The sequence below is a fragment of the Scyliorhinus canicula genome, chromosome 7, assembly GCF_902713615.1.
Source record: "Scyliorhinus canicula chromosome 7, sScyCan1.1, whole genome shotgun sequence".
Taxonomy (NCBI): Eukaryota; Metazoa; Chordata; class Chondrichthyes; order Carcharhiniformes; family Scyliorhinidae; genus Scyliorhinus; species Scyliorhinus canicula.
This window is the reverse complement of record NC_052152.1, coordinates 141,576,112-141,602,748: the sequence shown is the minus strand read 5'-3', so window position 1 is coordinate 141,602,748 and position 26,637 is coordinate 141,576,112. Positions and strand designations below refer to the sequence as shown.

The window sequence follows — 26,637 nt, the reverse complement described above, 5'->3', positions numbered from 1 at the left end:
CTCCTGGACATCATGGACCCCACCAGCGAACACCCCATTGTAGACCCCACCAGCGACCACCCCCAGCCACCCCAAGCCTGCGCCGCGCGGCAGCCAGCCTACCCTGGGGGACCCAAGTGCTACTTCTGCGGACAGACAAAGCACCCCCGGCAGCGCTGCCTGGCACGGAGCGCACTCTGCAAGGCCTGTGGGAAGATAGGGCATTTCGCTGCTGTGTGCCAGGCCCGCTCGATCGCCACTGTAACCAGGCCCATTGTTCCTGCACCCCCCACGTGCGACCTGTGGGGGCCATCATTTTCTCCCCCGCAACCCACGTGCGGCCTGTGGGCTCCGCCATCTTCCTCATCTCAGACCATGTGCGGCCCGTGGGTGCCACCATCTTGCTTGCCCCAGGACACGTGCACCCCTGGGCGCCACCATCTTCCCCCCCATCAGGCCTCGTGCGCCCCGTAGACGCCGCCATCTTCCCCGCCTCAGGACCCCTGCTCGTCGGGCACCTCATCGCCTGATGACCAGCCAGGGGCCTTCCAACACCAGCTACAGTGCGCCTCCATCACGATCAACCAGTCCCGGTCGCACAACCTTGCAACCGCGTCGACGACGGTAAAGGTCGATGGGCACAAGACATCATGCCTTCTTGACTCCGGGAGCACAGAGAGCTTCATCCACCCCGATACCGTAAGACGCTGCTCCCTCGTGGTACACCCCATTAACCAGAAAATCTCCCTGGCCTCCGGATCCCACTCTGTGGAGATTCGGGGGTACTGCACCGCCACCCTCACCATCCAGGGCATAGAGTTCAGCGACTTCCGGCTCTACGTCCTCCCCAACCTCTGCACTGCCTTGCTGCTCAGCCTGGACTTCCAGTGCAACCTCCAAAGTCTAACCCTGAAATTCGGCGGACTCCTTCCACCCCTTACTGGATGCGGTTTCACGACCCTTAAGGTCGACCCGCCTTCTCTGTTTACAAACCTCACCCCGGATTGCAAACCAGTCGGCACCAGGAGCAGACGGCACAGTGCACAGGACAGGACCTTCATCAGGTCTGAGGTCCAGCGGCTGCTGCAGGAAGGTATTATCGAGGCCAGCAACAGCCCCTGGAGAGCCCAAGTGGTAGTTGTGAAAACTGGAGTGAAAAACAGGATGGTCGTTGACTACAGTCGGACCATCAATCGGTACACGCAGTTCGACGCGTACCGCCTCCCACGCATATCTGATATAGTCAATCAGATTGCACAGTACGGGGTCTTGTCGACAGTGGACCTGAAATCTGCCTACCACCAGCTCCCCATTCGCAAGGCGGACCGCCCGTACACCGATTTGACGTGGACGGCCGTCTTTACTACTTCCTTAGGGTTCCCTTCGGCGTCACTACTAGGGTCTCGGTCTTCCAAAGGGAGATAGACCGAATGGTTGGCCGGTACGGACTGCGGGCCACCTTCCCTTACCTGGATAATGTCACCATCTGCGGACCATGACGCTAATCTTTCCAAATTCCTCCACACCGCCAAACTCCTCAACCTAACGTTTAACAAGGAGAAGTGCGTGTTCAGCACCAACCGCTTAGCCATACTCGGCAATGTGGTGCAAAATGGAGTTCTGGGGCCCGACCCCGATCGCATGTGCCCCCTCATGGAACTCCTCCTCCCCCACTGCCCCAAAGCCCTGAAACGATGCCTGGGGTTCCTCTCATACTACGCCCAGTGGGTCCCGAACTATGCAGACAAGGCCCGCCCACTCATTCACTCCACTGTTTTTCCCCTGACGGCTGAGGCTCACCAGGCCTTTAACTGTATCAAGGCCGACATTGCCAAGGCCGCGATGCACGCAGTCGATGAGACACTACCTTTCCAAGTTAAGAGCGATGCATCAGACGTCGCCTGGCGCCACCCTCAACCAGGCAGGCTGCCCGTGGCATTCTTTTCACGCACCCTCCATGCCTCCGAAATTCGGCACCCCTCCGTTGAGAAGGAGGCCCAAGCCATCGTAGAAGCTGTGCGATATTGGAGGCATTACCTGGCCGGCAGGAGATTCACTCTCCTCACTGATCAATGGTCGGTTGCCTTCATGTTCAACAACACACAGCAGGGCAAGATCAAAAATGATAAAATCTTGAGGTGGAGGACCGAGCTCTCCACCTACAATTACGAGATTTTGTAACGCCCCGGTCAGCTCAACGAGCCCCCCCGATACCCTATCCCGAGGTACGTGTGCCAGCGCACAAGTGGACCGGCTCCGGACCCTACACGATGCTCTCTCTCACCCAGGGGTCACCCGGTTCTTTCACTTCATAAAGGCCCACAATCTGCCCTACTCCATTGAGGAAGTCAGGGCCATCACCAGAGACTGCCAGGTCTGCGCGGAATGCAAACTGCACTCTACCGGCCAGACTGAGCGCACCTAGTGAAGGCCTCCCGCCCCTTTGAACGACTCAGCGTGGATTTCAAAGGGCCCCTCCCCTCCACCGACCGAAACACGTACTTCCTTAACGTGGTCGACGAATACTCCAGATGCCCCTTCGCCGCCCCGATATGACGTCTGCCACCGTCATCAAAGCACTCAACACCGTCTTCGCCCTGTTCGGTTTCCCCGCCTCCATCCACAGCGACCGGGGATCCTCATTTATGAGCGATGAGCTGCGCCAGTACCTGCTCAACAAGGGCATCGCCTTGAGCAGGATGACCAGCTACAACCCCCGGGGAAATGGGCAGGTGGAGCGGGAGAATGGGATGGTCGTCCAGCTGGCCCTATGGTCCAAGAATCTCCCGGTCTCCCGCTGGGAGGAGGTCCTCCCCGATACCCTTCACTCCATTCAATCGCTACTTTGCACTGTGACTAATGCAAGCCCCCATGCCCGTCTCCTTGCCTTCCCCAGGAATTCCACCTCCGGGGTTTTGCACCCAATATGGCTGGCAGCTCCAGGACCCGTTCTCCTCCGCAAGCACGTGCGGCTCCACAAGGTGGACCTGTTGGTCGAGAGGTTACAGCTACTCCATGCAAACCCGCAGTACGCCTACATGGCGTACCCGACAGCCGCCAAGACACAGTCTCCCTCAAGGACCTGGCACCAGCTGGGTCCCCATCCCCCTCCCTCTGCCCCGGCGCCACCCATCCTCCCCTCAGCGCACCTCACCACAGCCCCCGCTCCAGGAGGATCCGTCCTCCCCTTGGTCCCACCTGCGGATGAAGATGAGGTCTACATGCTCCAGGAGTCACCGGCGACCGAGCTGACGCCTGCATCGCCATCGGGACTGCGGCGCTCACAACAGAGGGTCAAGGCACCCGATCGGCTTAATTTGTGAACTTTCCCCAAAATGTTAACTTATGCATGTAAATAGTCTTCCATCCACCCATGCTGGATTCTTTTTTAACAAGGGGTGAATGTTGTAGTCATCACTGTGGTATATATCACATATGAGATATGTGAGGCTCCTGTACTACAGGTACAGGGATAGATCCCTGCCTGCTGGCTCCGCCCAGTTGGCAGAGTATAAATATGTGTGCTCACCAAGCTGCAGCCATTTCGGCAGCAGCTGCAGGAGGCTACACATGTCTGTTTAATTAAGCCTCAATTACACTCTACTCTCGTCTCATCGTAATTGATAGTGCATCACATATTGAGTAATATTTTATTGTAACTCGGCTCTTTGTGTCCCAATATAATTGATGATGCCCACTTGAATCTTACTGACTGGACCGGATTGTGAACTAAATGTTTTCATCTAAGATGGGTAAACATTAGGCAAATCAAACAACTTGTATTCAATGCAGTAAAATGTCCCAAGATGCTTTGCAGGCAGACCATCAAAGAACATTTGGCAGTGAAGAACATAAAGAGATAAATTGAACAAAAAGCCAGAAGCTTGGCTAAAAAGGTCTGTATTAAGGAGGGGCTTTAAAGGGGAAAAAGAGAGAAATGGAGGGACTTTGGGAGGGAATTCACGAGCTTCCATGCAGAATAGTGTTGCCAATGAGTATAGAGAACGAGGCACCCAGATCCAATATATGGCAATTGCCTGATCATGAATGGCAAGAGAAGAAAAAAATGAGGAAACGTTAGCAGAAGGAAAGAAAATATTGGAAATTCAATTGAACAGAGAATCTGGAGGCTGAAGGATCCTCTTCCTTTTCACTCAGGAATAGTATTCGTTCCCGGCACTTTGACATCAGAAATGTTGCACTCCTTTTGCAATGTTGTGCTTAAAATAGCACTGAAAACCATCCCTGCAATCCTGATAACAGCTTTTATTGTTAGCAATAGCAGGGTGATATTCTTTAATGCAGCTCTCAAGTAGAAGGTTGCGAGCGAAAGCAGCACCAGAGTTCACTTCCAACAGGGAGCCAAAGCAGAGTATAATTTGATTACTGCACTCGATTGTCAGGTCCATGCTTGAAATTACTCGGAGGGAGATAGTCAATAATAGGTCACGGGGCAGAAAACGGTAACAGTGCCAAATGCATGGCAAATAAGTTTAACCATTTCTTGATCCTGCATTCATCCACATTCAAATATGTTCGAAACATGTACCTATAAGACAAGAATTGTGATATAAATCATTTCTCTGATATTTTATGACAGCCATTAATTCAGGCTTACCACTGAATAGGTTGTCAATCCAGAATTTAAAAAAAAATATTTATTCTTTCAAGGATGACACACCGGCCAAGAACAATGGTGTGCAGCCTGTCTTACAAGGTCCATATACAGATTGGATAAAACTGAAGAATATCTTTGAGTTGGGGTTGTCTGCATATCGTTGTAATTCTTCAGCTTTCCTTTCCCACCATCTGTCATGCTTCGCCGCAGTTCTCTTTCTCATTGGATGTCGAAACCTGTTTCTTCTGGAGGTGAGGTCGGATAGTTCTGCCACTCCATCAATGGTCTATTTTTTGCCTGCAGGATTTGAGAGACGTTTTCATCATTTTCATTGAACCAATCTTGATGCCCTCACTTCGGCAGTCCAAGAACAATGTTTTCTGTTTCGGTGACAATGGGCGAGACTTACGGTTCCTTCAGCAGTGCGACATCAAAAGTGATCCACCATTGGCCAGCTGCTGGTCCTGCCCATCTTCTGGTCCTACCGCTGTCAATGGGTTTTGCCATTGTTCACACCGTCTGCCGCCAATCAAGCCCCGTGTTGCCGGGGTGTTGGAGGGTGTGTGTGTGCGGCCACCGTCGGTGGGACCGGAAGACTCCGCTGGTGGGAAAGGCCAGAAAAGTTTGGTCAGTGTCTTTAAATTTGCTCCGCTTCTTGATAGTCTCCAACTAGGAACATGCTAGCTTTGAATTTTTGATCAAGCGTGTTGTGAAACTGGTTGTAGCAAGCGATGGTGCTGAGTTCAGCCGTACGGAAAGGAGCTCAGATGATTTTTGGTCACTTGCGCTGAGTTGGAGCACTTCACAAGTTGAGAGTTGCTCTGATTGGTCTGTAATCTGTCCAACACTCTACACCTCATATTGCACAGGTAATCCGTACAATCTGGAGATACATCTGATGTCGTCTATCATGTGCCACTGTTTTGATCTTGGATGCATCCAAGTAGTCTTGTAGTGATCATGTTGTCTGAATGTTGTTTTAGTAATGTAAATATTGTGTTCAACTCATTTGCTCAGGAGTAACAGGCCATTGCTGTTAAGCTTTCCAATTCCATGATTATCCAGAAGTCCTTAGTTCTGACTTTCCCAACACGGGCATTGAAGTCTTCCAGGCTCGTGAGCTTATCATTGACAGATGTGGATTTAATCAAGATCCTCATAACACTGATCTTTCATGTCCTCAGGGCCCATGGGAGTTGATAGGCAAGCACTGATAACGGTCATGACATGTGTTAGTCAAGTGGGAAACGCAAATACACAACGTGTTTGTTGAACCAGACATGAAGTGTAGTTATATCTAGATAGATAGAACAGTACAGCACAGAACAGGCCCTTCGGCCCTCGATGTTGTGCCGAGCAATGATCACCCTACTTAAACCCACGTATCCACCCTATACCCGTAACCCAACAATCCCCCCATTAACCTTACGCTACGGGCAATTTAGCATGGCCAATCCACCTAACCCGCACATCTTTGGACTGTGGGAGGAAACCGGAGCACCCGGAGGAAACCCACGCACACACGGGGAGGACGTGCAGACTCCACACAGACAGTGACCCAGCCGGGAATCGAACCTGGGACCCTGGAGCTGTGAAGCATTGATGCTAACCACCATGCTACCGTGAGGCCCCTTACATTCATTACAGAATCTCTTTCATTACAGATTATCTGATTGTGAATCCTACACAATGGGTGGGATTCTCCGTAACCTGACACCGAAATCGGGAAACGGCGATCAGGCGGAGAATGGCTTCTGACCCTGGGATCAGGTCAGGCAGCGGTTTGACGCCGGTTCGCGATGCTCTGGCCTCTCCAAATCAACATCGCCGGGACGCACGCCACGCGAGCCACAACGCCGTTGTTGCATCATCAGCTGGCCCACCCGCGATGCTCTGCCTCCGATGGGCTGAGTTCCTGACGGCGTGGGCCACGTGTTGTCCCAGCGGTCATGAGCCTGGTGTGCCGGCTGCAGACAGTGTACAGCACCGCCACACTCGGTCGAGATTCGTGCTGCTGCCCAGGGGGCTTCTGCTCAGGCTGGGGGGAGTGGTGGGGGGTGGCCAAGAGGTGGGCTGTGGAGTAGGGGTGGGTGGGTACTTGGTCCAGCACCACCAGCACCATGTTTCCCGGCGTGACTGGTGGGGAGTAGGCGTGCGCGGCTACAGCTTGTCAGCCCTGCGTATGCATGGCCCGGGACCCGGCGATTCTCTGGCCGTTCACTGCGCAATCCAAGGGTGTTCCATGCGTGACAGCACTAACCCCTTACCAGAATCGGTGAGGGATTCACACCGATTTTCCTGTCATGGAGCACCACGGATTCTCCATTGGTGCCGGCACTTTGCCTCAGAAACGGAGAATCCAGCTCCATGTATCTTGTCCTCACTTGCTTAATGAATGATCTGCCTGCTGCTATAAGCTATCCTGACATTTTTAGGTCCTGCACCCACCATAAATTCAGCCATGGAAAGGCCTCCACCCCAGTGGCGTGAGCACCTAATTTACTAGGGATAAAATGCTAGAGGTAGAATAGTAGACATACAATGCTAGGAATACAATAGTCAAGATACAATGCTAGAAATACAATGCCAAAGGTACAATGCTAGAGCAGTGGGACAGTGGCTAGCACTTTGCCTAACAGCGCCAGGGACCCAGGTTTGATTCTGGCCTTCGGTGACTGCCTGTGTGAAGCCTGTACGTTCTCCCCGTGTCTCCTTGGGTTTCCTCTGGCTGCTCCAATATCCTCCCGCAGTCCAAAGGTGTCCAGGTTAGGTGGATTGGCTATGCTAAATTTCCTCTTACTGTCCAAAGATGTGCAGATTAGGTGGGGTTACAGGGTTAGGGCAGGTGGGTGAGCTTAGGTAGGATCCTCTTTTGGAGGGACGATGCAGACTCAGATGCAGACTGAGCCGAATGGACTTCTGCACTGGAGGGGTTCTATAATTTCTATGGAAGTATGATGGTAAGATTTAGATGGACGAGGTCTGCCCCTTGAAGTTTAAATGTACATAATTCCTACAATCGGCACTTTTTAAATGTAAATAACATGTTGATGTTATTATGTTGATGTTGATGTTATCTATCTTGACTTCCAAAAGGCCTTTGACAAGGTGCCTCACGGGAGACTCCTGAGTAAAATAAGGGCCCATGGTATTCGAGGCAAGGTACTAACATGGATTGACGATTGCCTGTCAGACAGAAGGCAGAGAGTTGGGATAAAAGGTTCTTTTTCGGAATGGCAACCGGTGACAAGTGGTGTCCCGCAGGGTTCAGTGTTGGGGCCACAGCTGTTCTCTTTATATATTAACGATCTAGATGACGGGACTGGGGGCATTCTGGCCAAGTTTGCCGATGATACAAAGATAGGTGGAGGGGCAGGTAGTATTGAGGAGGTGGGGAGGCTGCAGAAAGATTTAGACAGTTTAGGAGAATGGTCCAAGAAGTGGCTGATGAAATTCAACGTGGGCAAGTGCGAGGTCTTGCACTTTGGAAAAAAGAATAGAGGCATGGACTATTTTCTAAACGGTGACAAAATTCATAATGCTAAAGTGCAAAGGGACTTGGGAGTCCTAGTCCAGGATTCTCTAAAGGTAAACTTGCAGGTTGAGTCCGTAATTAAGAAAGCAAATGTAATGTTGTCATTTATCTCAAGAGGCTTGGAATATAAAAGCAGGGATGTACTTCTGAGGCTTTATAAAGCACTAGTTAGGCCCCATTTAGAATACTGTGAGCAATTTTGGGCCCCATACCTCAGGAAGGACATACTGGCACTGGAGCGGGTCCAGCGGAGATTCACACGGATGATCCCAGGAATGGTAGGCCTAACATACGATGAACGTCTGAGGATCGTGGGATTATATTCATTGGAGTTTAGGAGGTTGAGGGGAGATCTAATAGAAACGTACAAGATAATGAATGGCTTGGATAGGATGGACGTAGGGAAGTTGTTTCCATTAGCAGGGGAGACTAGGACGCGGGGGCACAGCCTTAGAATAAAAGGGAGTCACTTTAGAACAGAGATGAGGAGAAATTTCTTCAGCCAGAGAGTGGTAGGTCTGTGGAATTCATTGCCACAGAGGGCGGTGGAGGCCGGGACATTGAGTGTCTTTAAGACAGAAATTGATAAATTCTTGATTTCTCGAGGAATTAAGGGCTATGGTGAGAGCGCGGGTAAATGGAGTTGAAATCAACCATGATTGAATGGTGGAGTGGACTCGATGGGCCGAATGGCCTTACTTCCACTCCTATGTCTTATGGTCTTATGGTCTTATGATTATCTCTTCTAACCTAAGATAAATGCAATATCTCGCATGTGCACAGAATGTTTACACATGTTAAATAATAGCAACTTTCTGGCCTTTTGCTTCCTGTGGGTATCCGTACTTGCTCTTGCAGGTTTAAAAAACAAACCCAGAGTTCCCTTGAACCTCCTGAGCAATATTTAAAGTTACTTACAGTTAATTTGAATGTTCAAACATTAAATAGTTTGCACCCTCTTCAAAGGTTTGTAGTTTAGCTTAAGGGTCCTGCATTCATGTTCTCCTTGTGTGCACTGTGCTGCTCAAAGCTCCAGGCAGGAAACATGAAACAAAAGCAGACTGGATTGAATCAACGTAAGTGAACAATGGAAAGCTAACTAAGGCCAGTTTGAGAGAAATTTCAGTACCTTCAGCAACGGTGGATTTAGTGCTTAAGGGGGCGTAGATGGACATTGTTATTCAACACGAGAGCAAAGATTTACAAACTGATTGCTGCAGGTGGTACAATATTTGGATGGGTAACTGCACAATTCCAATCAGTACCAGGGAGCAGCTGGTTGTGTGGGGGTGTTTAAATAGGATTATCTGCAGTGGATGGGATCAGATGCTTTATGTTGAGGATATGAGGGAGAAAATACCTTACACCTCAATTGCACTGGTGACTGGAAAGAATCTGATCTGCCTAGTTTGATTGTTGTATAATGTGGTTGAATTATGCATACTGAATTAGTCTCAATAGAAACTGAAGCCAGGGTTGCGGTAAGTTCCATAGCAGATGCAATTTGAAGACATTTACACTTTAAATTCCCCGTAGATTCAATTGACGTCATTCCACCTGGAACGTTAACATGCATGTAGATCCTGCAAGCAATTGGAAATATATAATATATATATTTATAGTTAATGTGCGTGCTGCAAACCCTCAGGTTAAATCATCATCAATCAGCTCTCCCCTCAAAGGGGAAAGCAGCCCATGGTCATCTGGGACTATGATGACTTTACTGCAGAACACACAGGCACAATAAGAAGAATATTCAAAATTCTACACATAAGGTCAACAGAATAAACTAAGTAGAAACATGTAATCCGTTGGCTGACATTTAAACATTCAGCCTAGATCAAAATATCATCAAGGCTCCTTTCTTCCACTAGACCACCAGGATATTGCTTTGTACTAATAAACAGCTCCTGATTAATGTCAGTCAGGATACTACGCAGTGCAAAGGGAGACTCAGTGTTTTCACAGTGGGAAGAGGAAAAGAAAGTCTATAATGAAGCACATGGCTAGTTTCATATATGGGTTAACAGCTGGGTATTGTGTGATGGTAAAATCAAAGGCCTCACTACCATGGCCTGGATCTTCCATGGAGCTACAATCATCGGATTTCTGCTCCGCTCAAAAACGCCCCCGACTCAACGCTGTCTGCATTTCTTCCGGGATCTTCTGAGTTTGGCTTTTCTGGAAATACACACTGCAGCATCCCCAGGGGAACTCTGTGAAAGGATGTTTCTTTGGTCCAAATTGCTGCTTACCATAATTTAAACTTGCCTGTAGGTTGTGTTACTCAAGTGGAGATTAGATATAATTTTCATGGGGCAGTGCATGTAGATTCCTCACAACTACTTCCACTGAAGAGTGCTCTGACTGGTGCAAAGCAGCATGTTTCAAGACAGATTAGGGATTGAAGATAGGACATGCCCCCTTTTTGCTGCACTAGCTGCAAAATGCTGAGTTTAAATGTACAATGTTTGAATGTTAGTGAATGAATAAACAAATGAATGGGTAGGTGAGTGAAGTAGATGGGTAAGTAGGTGGGTGGGCAATGTGAGTAGGTAGATGGGTTGAGTGGGTGGGTGGGTGAAGTAAATGGGTAGATGGGTGGAGGGGGTAGTTGGATGAGGTGGATAGGGTGAGCAGATAGGTTAGTGGGTATGTGGGTCTGGGAGTAGTCAGGTCTGACCAGGAGTGTTGGGTTGGGGGGGTGTTAATCAAGACAGGGCAGGGGGTTAGGCAAGTGGTTGGGAGGCATGGTTGGGTCAGGGGCGGTAAGAGGGTATTTATGGGGTTTAATCTGGGTATTTGGGGATGAATGGGTTGTGAAGGGTTGGCGGAGGTCAGTGCAAGTGGTTGGAGGGTAACCAATGTAGTTAACCAGGTGTTAGATCAGATTTCCAACTGTAGCTGGTAAGTACCACAGTACTGTCTCTGACTCTGACTCAGAATTGGAGATATTTGCAGAGGGTCCTGGGAACCAGGGGAATTCCCTGTACAAGTTGAAACTTCCTGGTCAGGATGTCTGCAAGGTACCGACATGCACATCCAGTCTCCAAAGATCTGGAGACTGGAAAATTAAGCGCCGTGATGTTTTCCACCAAGGAAAGCTTTGAACATAAGGAAAAGCAAGGATGGGGAAAATATAACTTTTCAATGGGGGGGGGGGGGGGGGGGGGCAGAAATTAAGGCGCACATCACATGAACTATTTCAGCATCAGTTGAAGGTTTGTTTAAACTCACTATGTAATTACTTTGACATGGTGTCAAAATGATCATTTAAACATCAGAGCAGAGACTTTTCACATGTTGCAAAAATTAACATGAAGATAAATTCAGGAGGTGCACTTGCACAAACCACATGCAAAGGCTCAACCTTTGGGACTCTGTTGCAACCGATAATAAATCAGTACACTGAACAATGTATTAAACTTATAAAAGGAGCTGTGGTGTTCTTTGTGTTGCTAAATTTAGGATGGTTGGCGTAGTGTTCACAAAGACCACAAATAGATTTAAATTGAACAAAGCTCTAAATTCATTAACACTACTAATTTGGATTCAACACTTACTCCTAGATAGTACACAGTTGATATTAAACATATAATTCACACTCATCTACTACTTATCTCGACACTATAACATTAGCTAAGATCTGCTCTCACTCACACTATATTTCCTTCAATCTGTTCTCTAGCCTTCTCCTCAACCTCTCACCGGTAAGGCTTAGCATCAATGTCTTATATACTGGTACATCTAGCTCCCTCGAGTGATTGAGTCATACATTTAATTAACCCTTGCAGTTCTTACATTTATGATAATGTTACAGGAGCTATCTGAAAATAGACAATTTCACCTGTCCCACCCACTGACTGACCCAGTCCCCACCCTCCCCCACAACATCCTCCCCTGCCACGTATATAGCTCATCCCCTCCACAAATTGTCAGGACATCGGCTAAAAAAGTAATATCATCTTGCCACTGTAAATCCACCGTTGGTGGTCTTTGTCCTCGCCTCTTGTGATCATCCCGACAGAAAAGGCAATAAAATATTAATAAATATGCCATATCAATACATTCAGCCGATTTAGTCAATAACAATTTATTTAGGAGCTTTGTACGCATAATTGCAGTGAAGGTTACAACAGCAATGCTCTCCAGTAAATCTACAAAGCAGAGCAAATATAACTGGGAAGCTCTTCCGATTATTAATACAATCTTTTATTATGACAGAGAATCGATACATTCCAACCTCTACTACGTAGACTCCATTGTGTACTCAGCCTGACTCAGGAAGATTAAATGAGATGGTATTAAATCTGATTTATAAAACACATTTTCTGTGCCAGCCCAGCAAAACAAAATGGCAACATTTTTCCCAGCCACGTTGATTTACTAAAACCTATCGTAAGCTTGCAAGGGGAATTGCCAGTAAATATTGACCTGATTCACTCACAGTTCTGATTTCAGTCACTGCCCTTCACCATTGCTGTATGGGGTTTGTCTCCCAATTAGCTGATGAGCATAGCACTGTTTGATCTTTGACAGAACTATCTTCGAGTGTGAGCATGTGGCCCACAGATAAATATTTTGAGAGTTATGCTGACTCAATTCTGACTCACATCTGTCAAAAGATAAAATAGGGAACCAGAAACGCAGCTCAGTGCTCACCCACTTCCTGATCAGATGCATTTAAAAGAGCTTTGTTGGGTCATGATGTGAATAATGACAGACAGAGTTAGTAGTTGTGCTGATAGTCTTCTGCCACTAATCACGTCTCTGCACACATCTGTTTGCAGAGCTGAGTAAGTTCTTGAAAAACCCTTTAAGCAAAGTGGATTCAACCAGTTTCTGTGTAAATTGAAATGAATGTACTTGATGCCATATGGAAGAACAACACAATTCTACTTCATCAAACATAAGTTTCAAAGGATTTCATATAAAAATGGAAAATACTGAAAGTGCACAGGAAGTCAGTAACCTGACTCAGAGACAGGAAGCAAAGGGCAATGGTCGATTGGTGTTGCTATGACTGGAAGACTGTTTCCAGTGGGGCTCTGCGGGATTAACTACTCCGTCCCTTTCTTTTTTGTGGCAAGTATCAATAATTTAGGAGGCAGAATTTAGAAATTTTCAGAGAGTACAAAAATTGAGCATGTGTTTGATAATGAAGACAAAAGCTATCAACTACAGGAAGATATCAATGAATTAGTGAGCTGGATGGAACAATGGCAAATGGATTTCAATCCTGAGAAGTGAGGCGATGCATTTACAGAAGACTGTTTCTAATGAGGTTCTGCAGGGTTCATTATTCAAAAGAGTTATCCGAGTACCTAATATATTTTGGGGGCGTGATGTATCAAGTTTCACCTTTTTCTGCAAGTTTGTCCTCCCATGCATGCCTTTTCCCCTTTCAACAATTTCCCTAAATAATTATAAGTTTATAATTATAACTTCTGTCATGTAGTACATTATCTGTGAGGGTATCTCAACTTGGAACACTGATTCATGGAGGCGTGTAGTTTTATTTTGTTTTGGTGTGAAGAGACAAGTGAAACTTAGTCAGAATAAATAGCCCAGTCATCGTGTAACAATTATGAAAGACAATTTATTAAATTAAAGAAAAGACAAATATAAAAAAACAGGGCTATTCTACTCTCAGACACTTATAGGATATGATTTACTACACAGACACACATGTAGAATGTATCCCTTCTTCTAAAATATATCAAAGGTACCTGAACTCTGTAAGGCTTCGCCGTTTTCCCAAATAACGTCCAAATTAAATAAAAGCCAATTACTGCAGATGCTGGAATCTGAAACCAAAGAGAAAATGCTGGAAAATCTCAGCAGGTCTGTCAGCATCTGTAGGGAGAGAAAAGAGCTAACGTTTCAAGTCCAGATGACCCTTTATCAAAGGTTTGGGTGATCTGGACTCTAAATGTTAGCTCTTTTCTTTCCCTACAGGTGCTGCCAGGCCTGCTGAGAATTTCCAGCATTTTCCCTTTCTTTTTTTTAACAAACAGTTTTATTGAGGTAGTTTTTGGCTTTGTAAACAGTTACAGACATCAACAGAAAGAAAGCAAAAAAGGCAAAAATGTGCTAACATCCATGTACTTTCAATACTTCAATCGTAACATACTGCACAAGCCCGCTCCTCTCCCACTGGTACTACCTGCCATTTTGTCCCTCCTACTCTACTCTACTCTACCCCCCACCCCCTGCTGACGCTCACTCTCCCGCAAAGAAGTTAATAAATGGTTGCCACCTCCGGGCGAACCCCTGTACAGATCCCCTCAAGGCGAACTTAATTTTTTCCATACCCAGGAAACTCGGCATGTCCGCAAGCCACAACTCAGTCTTCGGGGGCTTTGAGTCCCTCCACGCCAATAAGCAAAGGCCAAAACATCGGCCTCTTTCTCCCCCTGGACTCCCGGGTCTTCCGAAACCCCAAAAATTGCCACCCCTGGACCCATCGCCACTCTTGTTTTTAGCACCCGGGACATGACGCCCGCAAATCCCTCCCAGTACCCCCTAAGCTTAGGGCATGCCCAAAACATGTGAACGTGGTTCGCCGGTCCTCCCGCGCACCTAGCGCATTTGTCCTCTATCCCAAAGAATTTGCTCATCCGAGCCACCGTCATATGGGCCCGGTGAACGACCTTAAATTGAATCAGCCCGAGCCTGGCACATGTCGCGGTCGAATTTACCCTACTCAGGGCCTCTGCCCACAGCCCGTCCTCCATTTCCCCGCCTAGCTCCTCCTCCCATTTAAGTTTCAGTTCCTCCGCCTGGGACCCTTCCTCCCTCATGAGCACCTTATAAATACCAGAGACTCTACCCTCCCCTTCAACCCCCTACAGACTATTCTGTCTTGGATCCCCATTGGCGGGAGTCGTGGGAAAGATGGGACCTGTCTACGAACAAAGTCCCGCAACTGTAGGTACCTAAAATCATTTCCCCTTGAGCATTTTCCCTTTCGATCCAAATTAAATAGCCAGCTTATAATGAAATGAAAATCGCGTATTGTCACTAGTAGACTTCAAATGAAGTTACTGTGAAAAGCCCCTAGTCACCACATTCTGGCGCCTGTTCGGGGAGACTGGTACGGGAATTGAACCGTGCTGCTGGCCTGCCTTGGTCTGTTTTAAAAGCCAGCTATTTAGCCCTGTGCTAAACCAGCCCCTGTGATTACCACCCTGTATTGTGTATAATTATTACACAATACAGGGTGATAATCAAATCTGGGAAACGCTTTGTCCTGGTCCAGTGGAGATATTTAAATGGCCCTTATGAAGATTTTTTGCACTGCTTTGGCTCAATGACTGAGAAGCTTATTTGATGTAAACTGGCTTCCAGGCTGTTAGCTGCAAAAACAACTTTCAGGCTTTGTCGTCAAAAATTGGCCTGTCTGCTTTCTGAAACTGCTTGGTGTTAACTGCCTCCCTTGCTTCTCAGGGTCTGGCCAATTATACCTTTGTTCTACTTTAATTATGCCTTCTATGTATTCGATTGTCTTCCCCTATCAACGTCCTTGACTATACATTAACCTATGTATACCTCTTTGAGCTTTCCAATCATCTATAAGCTGTTTCTCCTCATAAGCTATTCACGCCTGTTTCCTAGCGAAACAGCCTTCTAATCTCATTATTGGGAAAGATGTATCTCATATATCTCAGTCTTTTGAATATTGGCTATTGCTGCCTCTGGGCAGATTTCTACCTGTTGGTGGACATCTCACATCCTTTTATGTCTTGTTCACTGTTGATAGGCAAAGTCATGACATTTAGAGGGTGTATAAAGTAGCCTTCCCATGAGACCCGCTATTCTACTATATTTGCCTTTTGTAATTGGATAATTTTTCACTCCTAATAAATTAAATCTATTGATGAATCATGTTCCATGTATTAGTCCTCATAGTTTTGAAAAAATACTGACTGTTTTATAAATGTATATACATGTCTCCTCGACCAAACGACAGGGACTTCATCATAAGAATGCTTATTTAAAACACAGACTGTAATTTTTGTACAGAAAATGCAGAAGGATTGAGATTGTGGAGATACAGGGTCTTACATCAGGTTCTCCACAGTGAACCAAAATGAGCTACAGATCAGGAATAGGCCTGTTTTCCATTACTGCTTTCCATTGCGGCCCTAGTTTCAGTGAGAACAATATTCCAGCCATGTGAATTCTAAAGCTGGCCTTGTATACCGGGCAGCATGGTAGCACAGTGGTTAGCACTGTGGCTTCACAGCGCCAGAGTCCCAGGTTTGATTCCCGGCTGGATCACTGTCTGTGGGAGTCTGCACGTTCTCCCCGTGACCGCGTGGGTCTCCTCCGGGTGCTCCGGTTTCCTCCCACTCGTCCCGAAAGACATGCTGTTTGGTAATTTGGACATTTTGCACTAGACTCAGTTTTATGAGCGACCACGACACCACACAACCCTGCCATGGCAATCTCCGCAAGATGTGCCAGATTATCGACATGGATACCACCATTACACGTAACAACACCACACACCAGGTACGCGGTACATACTCGTGCAACTCAGCCAACGTTGTCTACCTCATACGCTGCAGGAAAAGATATCCTGAAGCATGGTACATTGGCGAGATCATGCAGACGCAGTACCAACGGATGAACGGACATCGCGCGACAGTCGCCAGGCAGGAATGTTCCCTTCCAGTCGGGGAACATTTCAGCAGTCAAGGGCATTCAGCTACTGATCTCCATGTAAGCATTCTCCAAGGCAGCCTTCAGGAAGCGGACAACGCAAAATCGCCGCGCAGAAACTTATAGCCATATTCCGCACACGAGTATGGCCTCAACCGGGACCTTGGATTCATGTTGCATTACATTCATCCCCCACCATCTGGTCTGAGCTTGTGAAATCCTACCAACTGTCCTGGCTTGAGACAATTCACACCTCTTTAACCTGGGATTACCCCTATCGCTGGATCTGTAAAGACTTAATTACCTGCAAATGCTTGCATTCAAAGCATTGTCTTGCATCTTTGACTTTGTCTATGTATATGTTTCTGGAACCCACCTCTTCATTCACTTGAGGAAGGAGCAGTGCTCCAAAAGCTAGTGTTTGAAACAAACCTGTTGGACTTTAACCTGGTGTTGTAAGACTTCTTACTGTGCTCACCCCAGTCCAACCCCAGCATCTCCACATCATTTTTATGTGTGCAGACGGTGTGGATTGATGGTTTATACATATGTAACATCTCTTCCTTTCTACTAAACACATACTTATCAGTGCTTCTCTTTTGTTTGTATTTTTGCAGGAGATGGAAACCCGAAAGAAAGCAGTCCCTTCATTAACAGTGCCGAAGTTGAAAAAGGGAAAGAATATGATGGGAAAAATATGGCTCTTTTTGAGGTACAGTCCGACAATTTACAGCAAGCATCAAATTCTATCCATTTAGCTGACAGAATTCCGACACTGTTTAACGGTTTTTTGTGTCTCAGTGAGTGACAAATTAAGACTCTTAATAAGGTGATGTAGTCAGCCATCTGCCACCTTGTTCTTGGCCACCTTGCAGGGACTATTACAATGAGTCACATGTATCAATGTGTTGGAACAGAATGTGTTCAAAGTTCAGATCCTGTTCCTCTGCATGCTTTACTCAAGATCAAGTTACAGCCTTCTGCCAGCTGATTGACTATCCCTCAACAAGTCTAATTATTGGTTTATCATTTGCTCGTCAGCTGCAAATATTGTACAGATGTGCGTTGCACCCATAAGTATCCAATAATGTTTAATGAAGTGTAATGCACTTCAGTCTCAGTCCCTTTTGTAATCCGTAGTCCAAAACTTTATCACCTAATGCCTGTTTCAGTTAGATTCCCTCGATTCAGGGAAAGTTCCAAAAGTTTGGAAAAAAAACAAATGCAGCTCCTTTCGTCAAAAGGTAAGGGGTGCAGAAAGCAGAAAACTACAGGCCAGTTAACTTATTATATATCATAGATGATATGTTAGAAGCTACAATTCAATATGTTATAGCAGGGTACTTAGAAAAAATCATGATACTCAAGAAGAGTGGACATTGTCCTGTGAAAGAGAAATCATGGGGTGGAGTCTCTGCCACCCGTCGCCAGGAGTGGAATTCCCAATGCAGCGCAGAATCCAGTGTCGGGCAGAAAAACGGGTTCGGTGACCTGGCACAATATTCTCCAAGTTCGCATGATCCCCCAATCCTCTGGGCCAAGATTCACATGGGCTGGAAATGGTGCAGTTATTTCCAAACGTGGTCCTGATGCGGTGGACCTCATGGTGGGTCAAGGGTTTAAGTCTTTAAGGAAATTGTCCCCAAAGTCCATAGGAGGGGTACGCTCCCCCACCACAATGCAAATCTTACCCACCTCACCCCAACACGACTCCTCTCTGCTCCCCCACTAGAGATCTCCCCATGTGAGAGACCCCCACCAGACATCCCCCAATTACGGAGACCCCCACTAGAGATCCTCCAATTTCAGAGACCCCCACCAGAGACCTCCCAATTCCAGAGAGCCCCACCAGAGAGCCCCCAATTACAGCAAAACCCACCAGAGACCCTCCAATTACAGAGACACCCACCAGAGACCTCCCAATTCCAGAGACCCCCACCAGAGACCTCCCAATTCCAGAGAGCCCCACCAGAGACCCCTCAATTACAATGAAGTCCACCAGAGACCCTCCTATTACAGAGACACCCACCAGAGATCCTCCAATTTCAGAGACCCCCACCAGAGACCTCCCAATTTCAGAGACCCCCACCAGAGACCCTCCTATTACAGAGACACCCACCAGAGACCTCCCAATTCCAGAGAGCCCCACCAGAGACCTTCCTATTACAGAGACACCCACCAGAGACCTCCCAATTCCAGGGAGACCCATCAGAGACCCCTCAATTACAGTGAAGCCCACCAGAGACCTTCCTATTACAGAGACACCCACCAGAGACACCCCATGAAGAGAACCCCACCACAAATGCCCCGATAGGAGAGCCCCTCCTTGGAAGACCCCATAATAGAGACCCCTGCCTGTAAGCCTCCCATAAGAGAGACCCTTGCCTGGAACCCCCCACAAGTGAGACCCTTCCTGGATGCGTCCCATAAAAGTGATTTCAGCTTGGAAGCCCCCCATAAAAGAGACCCTTGTCTAGGAACTAGAGAGCAGTCCAGAAATTGGCAGTGAAAAGAATCACTGCTTTAAAACTCACCTGTACAATTCACCTGCTGGCCCAGGCAGAAAAGCAGCACCTGTAAATTCCTAGAAAGAGAAAATCAGTCAGCTGGATTTAAACCCTCCTCAGACCATTGGGCTGGGTTTCTTCGACCCTGCGCCGGGTCAGAGAATCCCCGGGGAAGGCGCGAATTCCACCCTGCCGCCCCGCGGCCGGCTTCCCTATTCTCCGGCGCCATTTTTCGGGCGCGGACGGGATTCTCACCACGCCGGTCGGTGGCTGTTGACAGCGCCCCCCCCCCCGCCGATTCTCCACGCCCTGATGGGCTGAGTGGCTGACGGGTTTGGCCCAGTCCCGCCGGCCTGAATGACTCACGTCATACATGGCGTGACCTGGAAGATAAGTGTGCAGGGGCCATCCTAAGAGGCGGGGGGGGGGGGGGGGGGGAATCCGACCCCGGGGGGTCCCAACGGTGGCCTGGCCCACAATCGGGGTCTACTGATCGGCTGGCGGGCTGGTTCCGTGGGGGGCCTATTTTACTCCGCGCCAGGCCCCTGTAGGACTCCACCATATTGCCCGGGGCCTGTCACGGAGAAGGGAACCCCGCGCATGCGCGGAAATATGCCGGATGTTCTGCGCATGCGCAAAAATACGCTGGCTGTTCCACCCATGCGTGAACTCGCACCAGTCCTTCGGCACAGCTGGAGCTGCGGGAACCACTCCGGCATCAACCTAGCCCCCTAGAAAGGGGAGAATTCCTCACTTTCAGGGCCGTTGGCGCCGGAGTGGTTGATGCCGGTTTTCACGCCAGCATGGGAACATAGCCCAATTATTGGAGAATCCCGCCCTTGATCTGCAAGTCCTTCATTTCTCTATCAAATTGCTTTAGCTATGCTGTGATTGACAGCTTCCCACACACACAGCTGTCTGCATTGTTTAATTCATCTCCCTTCATGCTTGAGTGAGTTTTAAATAGTCAGCTGTGAAACTAACCAATGTTTAGAAACATCTAGCTATGAGTGACAGATCCTGGATTGCATCAAAGACAGTTAAGTGCTCTCACTGCCTCTTTTTCTATGCAGAAAACACTTAACTGCCTTTCACCTAGATAATCCAGGGATGGGGGTGCGGAATTGCGTTACAGTGGCGGGGGGGGGGGGGGAGGAGCAGCCATCTGACATCCCCACTGGGCTGTTTTCTCATAATGGAAGCCTGATAGTGGAATTTGTGAAGGAATCCCTTGCAATCCCTGCCATGCGTAAATTTGCATGGCAAGGAATGATGAATCACTTTCAGATTTGCACTCCCAGTGCAAGCACGAATAGTTGTGATTCATCTATGGTGAGCAAATATTGTCTCCCACAAAGAGAATTCTGTCCCATGTTTAATCAATTCATTGGAGTTCGATGATGAAGTAGAAGTAGCATGTGCCCTGGGTAAAGGACAACCAGGGGAACTGTATTAAGGTTTCTAGAAGGCACTTGAGGTTATTGCGAAAAATAAAAGCTCGTAGTGTAGGGGGTAACATATTGGCATGGATAGACGGTTGGCTAACTCATAGGATTCAGAGAGTAGGCAAAAATGGGTGAATTTCTGGTTGGCAGGATGTAACGAATGATACGCCACAGGGACCAGTACTGGAGCCTCAACCTTTACCAATTTATATAAATTACTTGAATAAAGTGACTCAAATGTATGATTGCTAAATTTGCTGATGATTCAAAGATAGGCAGGAAAGTAAGTTGAGAAGTGGAAATAAGAAGGCGACAGGGGATATAGATTGGTTAAGTGAGGGGCAACGATCAGTCAAATGGAGTATAATGCGGGCAAATGTAAAATTGTCCATTTTTTCAAAAGAAATAAATAAGAAGCTTATTATCTAAATGATGAAAAATTGCAGAGCTCAGACGCAGAGAGATCTGGGTATCCTAGTGTATGAATCACAAAATACTGGTATGCAGGTACAGCAAGTAATTAGGAAAGCTAATCGAATTTACATTGTGTATTTATGTCTGTCCTATGTTTTTTCATGAATGAAACGATCTGTTCAGACTGTGCGAAGAACAATACTTTTCGCTGTACCTCGGTACAGGTGACAATAAATCAAAACAAGCCAAATGTCATTGTTTATTACGAGGGGAATTTAACACAAGAGTAGGGAGGTTTTGTTTGAATTATACTGGGAATTACTGGGAATTAGTGAGGCCATATCTACAGTACTATGGGTTGTTAGACCAATACCTGGTATGGGCAGGTTGTCTTATGAGGAAAGGATGGACGGGTTAGGTTTGTATCTTCTGGAGTTTAGCAGAGTAAGAGGTGACTTGATGGAGACATATAAGATCCTGAGGGGACTTGAGAGGGCGAATGTGGAAAGGATGTTTCCTCTTGTGGGAGAAATTAGAACTAGGGATCACTGTTTAAAAATAAGGGGTTGTTCATTTAAGACAAAGACAAGAAGAAAAGTTTTCACTCAGAGGGCCGTGAGTCTTTGGAACTCACTTCCTCAAGTATCTGCAGAGTGGAAGCAGTCTTTGAATATTTTTAACGCAGAACTACATAAATTCTTGATCATCCAGGAGGTGAAAGGTTATCGGGAGCAGGTGGGAATGTGTAGTTGAGGTTACAATCAAATCATCCGTGATCTTATTGAATGGTGGAGCAGGCTCAAGTGGCCGAGTGGCATCCTCTTGCTCCTAATTCAGGTATTTGCTCAAACGTTCACATTCAATACAAACTGAAAATGATCGTCCTGTAATGCTAATTAACATTGAAGTGGACTACATTTTCTGTAGTATGTTTGAACACGGTTAGTCTGTCCTTTTGCCTCATTTAAGTGGTTATATTGCATCTGATATTGCTCAAAAGATAATGGCATATCAACAACGCACTCCATTAGTAATATGCAAATCAGTTGACAAGTGCACATGATTCTGCAGATAAGGCATGAGGTGTGAATGCCGAGAACTTGCTGGTTGGTTTATGTGGCTCCACCATTGCCCCACCTCTGGGCTTCCCATTAATATTGCTGGATTTGTAAATTAATTGCTCAAAACACATAAACAGAAATTCAGGGCAAAGCATTTTTGCACAGAAACCTTGCAGGAAAATGTCTAATTAAAGGTGTGCAATGTGAGATGCCCCAGTTGATCAAGGTCCGGCCCCACGGCAAGACATGGCGGGGCCTGCCAGGGTAGCTAAACCTTTCCCTGCATGCTTCAGTTCAAAATATGTTTTGCTTTGTAGCTTGATGGAAAATATGAGTTGAAAAGGCACAATGAGGACAATGGCATGTCTGGATCCTTGGGAATGGCAGTATCAATGCATCCAATGAAAATTAAGGATCAATAAATAAACACAGGGAAGGGCTGAGAAGTGGGGTGAGTTAGAGTGGGTGAATTTAAAGTCAAATCAGGTGCAGAAAGTGAAATTAATAAAAGGGAAGGAATAATAGGATAGAGAGATAGATGAAAAAGAGACAGAAAGGAAAATTGAGAAAAATTAACCATTTTTGCCAAATCTCCAACAATAATTACCTGAAAGAATGAAACTCCTCACTCTCTTTAATTCTTCCTTTTCTGGATCAAACAGTTTGAGTGCAAACATTATCGCTTTCTGAAAAAAGGATTTAAGTTATGAATCACTGGACAACATGCTCTGGCAAGTTTGATGGACAATTAATGAGCACATGTAGCCACTTCATGAAACTCACATGAATGTTGAGAGTGAGATAGTGGGCAGAATTTTACATTCATCCATCGGCAGGTTTGTAGGCAAAGGCGGTGGCCATAAAACATTTTGGATGGCTTTCTCACAAGGCTCTCTCCCACTCCAACCTCGCCACAATTTAATGGTAGGAGGGGTGAGGCCTCGGCTGCACCCCTCCACCACACCACCCCCTTGAGTTGAGGCCCACAAGTGGACAATTAATGACCGCTTAACTGCTTTTTTCCCACCCAGCCTCAATTTTAAGACTGGCGGGAGGAGTTTAGGGGCAGATATAAAACATAAAAATGAACCTGTGCAGGCCTCAGGCAGGAAATGGGTGTTATAATTTGTTACTTATTCACTGAAAGAAGCAGGATATAGAGCCAGTCTTTCCTTAACACAGATTTATTCACAAAACCCAGAGAACATGGGCACAGACTCCCTTTTCCTTCCCTGCATATAGGTGGAAATATGTTCTTATATATATAGAACATAGAACATAGAACAGTACAGCACAGAACAGGCCCTTCGGCCCTCAATGTTGTGCCGAGCCATGATCACCCTACTCAAACCCACGTATCCACCCTATACCCGTAACCCAACAATCCCCCCCCCTTAACCTTACTTTTCTGATTGGCTTAACCGGACACTGGATTTCTCCCAGCTTCTGTGGCTCGCTGAGATATTTTTTATTTCCAGCGGCCTTGTTGCGGTGTGAAAGTTTCTTTCCTGTGAAATGGTCCAAAGTTTCTGGCTTAGCTGTGCAGGGGATATTCCTGCGGGTCCGTGCCTCTTCATGCGCAATTGGTGGTGTGTCAACCTTAAGAATAATTCCCTAACTTTTCCCCAGCTGTTCTCACTTACAATTAGAACGTACACTTCATTGTGACAGGATTGCAACATTATCGGGGTGGGGGAGGAGGCCCCACCATCTACAACAACCTATCTCATTCCTCCCCTTGCAGCCTCGTCGCCAACATCCCCTCCTCCCCCATGTCCACCCACCCCAAGCCACACCTCACCTCTCCAAAACCAAACTGCACCTGAAGTCCCGGGACTCAAACTCTGGGGGGCTACATGCAGTTCCAGTCCTGTCCACTGCAACATCTGGGTCTTGAGAGCTGTCGTCCAATCGGATTGACTGACATTACACTATTTTGTCATTCATGGGTTATCTCACCTTTGCCAGAACATGCTCACCAATTTGCACGTGAGTAATTGTTGTTCGCGCACAGTTAACCGTCAACAAATTCTGTACCTGAAATTTCTGGCGTACACTGTTAAAAACAAATTTTAACAATGGTGGGAAGTGGGAATCTATGCTGGAAGCTTTTCAAGAAATATAACTGCGGGGTGCAATGTCAATCTTTTTCTATTCGACGGAATGTGGCGACTAGGGGCTTTTCACAGTAACTTCATTTGGAGCCTACTCGTGACAATAAGCGATTTTCATTCATTCATTCATCTTCTTTTATTTTGGCCGAACAAAGCCAATTGCTGTTTTCACAGGAAGAACGAAAGTGATGAATTGGGTACTGGATAAGATTATTTTCTCAGAAGGTTTTTGTTCCGAGCCTCAATCTGAATGCTGTATTTCCACTTGCTGTACTTTTGTTGCTGGTCACACTGGGATTTCACGCAGATTTGTTTCTCAGCCCTGCGGGAGCAGAACTGGGCAGCAGCAATACAGACAAACAGAACCAAAACGTGGGAAAGGTTTCTTGAAGCATTCTTTGATGCTCCATCAATGAGCTGTGCTCAGTTCGATTTGGTTAGCCAAAGGTGTACAGTTTCTTTTAAGGAAAGGTATACATTCTGTTCAAGAGACTTTCCCTATCAGTGTTTAAACACAAGTAAAGCAGCCTCAAACGTTTATCTGTTATAAAATATTGTTAATCTTCAAGTGAAACAGAGGCCTGACCTTTGGGACTGCTCAACTCCTCCATAAATGGGCAGATCGCATGTGCCTCGAGTGCCTGTCAGGGTAACTCTTCGCTGTGGCCTGGCAGACATTTTTATACTTGGGGAAACACTACTGTCTAAACTCAATTTTATAACCATTCATATCACTACCCATAGCCTTTCATCATGTAGAATCTCTAAATTAATAACAAAACCATTGAACTGGAGTAGGCTGTTTAACCTCTTCAGCCTGTTCCGCCAGTCAGTAAGGTCACTGCGGACCTGTATCTTAAGGGCATTTATCCCACCTTGGTTCCATATTTCTTTATACCCTTAAGTCACAAAAGTCTTTCAAAATCAATTTAGAGATTTTCAATTGATTTTGCCACCGCAGTTTTTTAAGAAGAGGAATCCAGCTTTTTACTACCCATTGTGTGAGGTAGTGCTTTCTGACATCATCCCTGGGATGTTTAAGCAATATGGTGTGCAAGATAGAAAGAAGCAATTTCTTCTGGCGGGATATCTTGAACTTAGAGCTGGCTAGCCTATTCTTTTTATTCCGTGTCCCCTAGTATGGATTAGGCTCCTGTTGGAAATCATTTCTCTCTATCTACCAGATCAGGGGCTGGATTCTCTGGTCTCCCAGCCATGTGTTTCTCAGTGGCACGCCATTCGCTGGCCGCAGAATTTACTACACCTGCCTATTGTCAATGGGATTTTCCATTGAAGCAACCCCATGCCACCAGGAAACATGTGGGTGGGGACAGCTGCCGGCAGGAACAGAGAATCTCAACGGGCGGAGAATTTCCACCCAGATCTTTTAATGACCATATACATCTCAATTAAGGCTGGGATTTTCCATCCCTGCCGTGAGAGACTCGCCAGGGAAGGAGGGATGCAATGGACCAGCCAAGGGTCCATGAACGTTCAGCAGCACTGCACTGCCAGAAGATCCCACCCTAAAACTCCCGTCAATCTTCTATTTTCACTGGAATAAAATGCGATTTTAAGAAGTATGGTTCCAATTGAATCTTTATCCGCACTCTCACCTCTCCTCAGGCTGAATGGTCCATGGCCACGGCTGCTCTCCAATACCTTGATCAACTGATTGTTAATGAACATAATGCTGTTTTTACACAAGTACATATTTATCAGCAAGGCCAACTAGCCAACAATTAGATGTTTACTGATTCATAGAATCCATAGAAATCCGACAATGCAGAAGGAGGCTTTCGGCCCATCGTGTCTGCTCTGACCCTTTGAAGGAGCACTCTACCTAGGCCCATTCGCCTGCCCTACACCTGTAACCCCACCTAACTTGCATATCTTTGGATGCTAGCAGCAATTTATCATGGCCAACCCATCTAACCTGTACATCTTTGGACTGCGGAAGGAAATCGGAGCACCCGGAGGAAGCCCGCGCAGATACGGGAAGAACATGCAAACGCCACACAGACAGTCACCTGAGGCTGGAATTGAACCCAGGTCCCTGGCGCTCTGAGGCAGCAGTGCTAACCACTATGCCATCGTTCCTCTCTTCCCAGCCCAGCAATGCTGAGATTAGTTTGCAGAGCACTCAGTAATAATAATAATAACCTTTTATTGTCACAAGTATGAAGTTAATGTGAAAAGCCCCTAGTCGCCACATTTTGGTGCCTCTTCAGGGAAGCTGGTACAGGATTTGAACCCACACTGCCACCTTGTTCTGTATCACAAACTAGCGGTATAAC

The 26,637-nt window shown here is 46.7% G+C and overlaps 1 protein-coding gene across 4 annotated transcripts in view; it reads left to right on the top strand.

Annotated features, from left to right (window-relative positions):
- Positions 1 to 26,637, top strand: part of LOC119969424 (solute carrier family 12 member 5) — a 1,634,719-nt gene that overhangs the window by 1,146,783 nt on the left and 461,299 nt on the right. For all 4 annotated transcript variants that reach the window (XM_038803049.1, XM_038803048.1, XM_038803051.1 and 1 more), the window contains exon 2: positions 17,417 to 17,511. In XM_038803049.1, the coding sequence (XP_038658977.1) occupies positions 17,417 to 17,511 (95 nt within the window). The remainder of the gene's footprint in view (positions 1 to 17,416; positions 17,512 to 26,637) is intronic.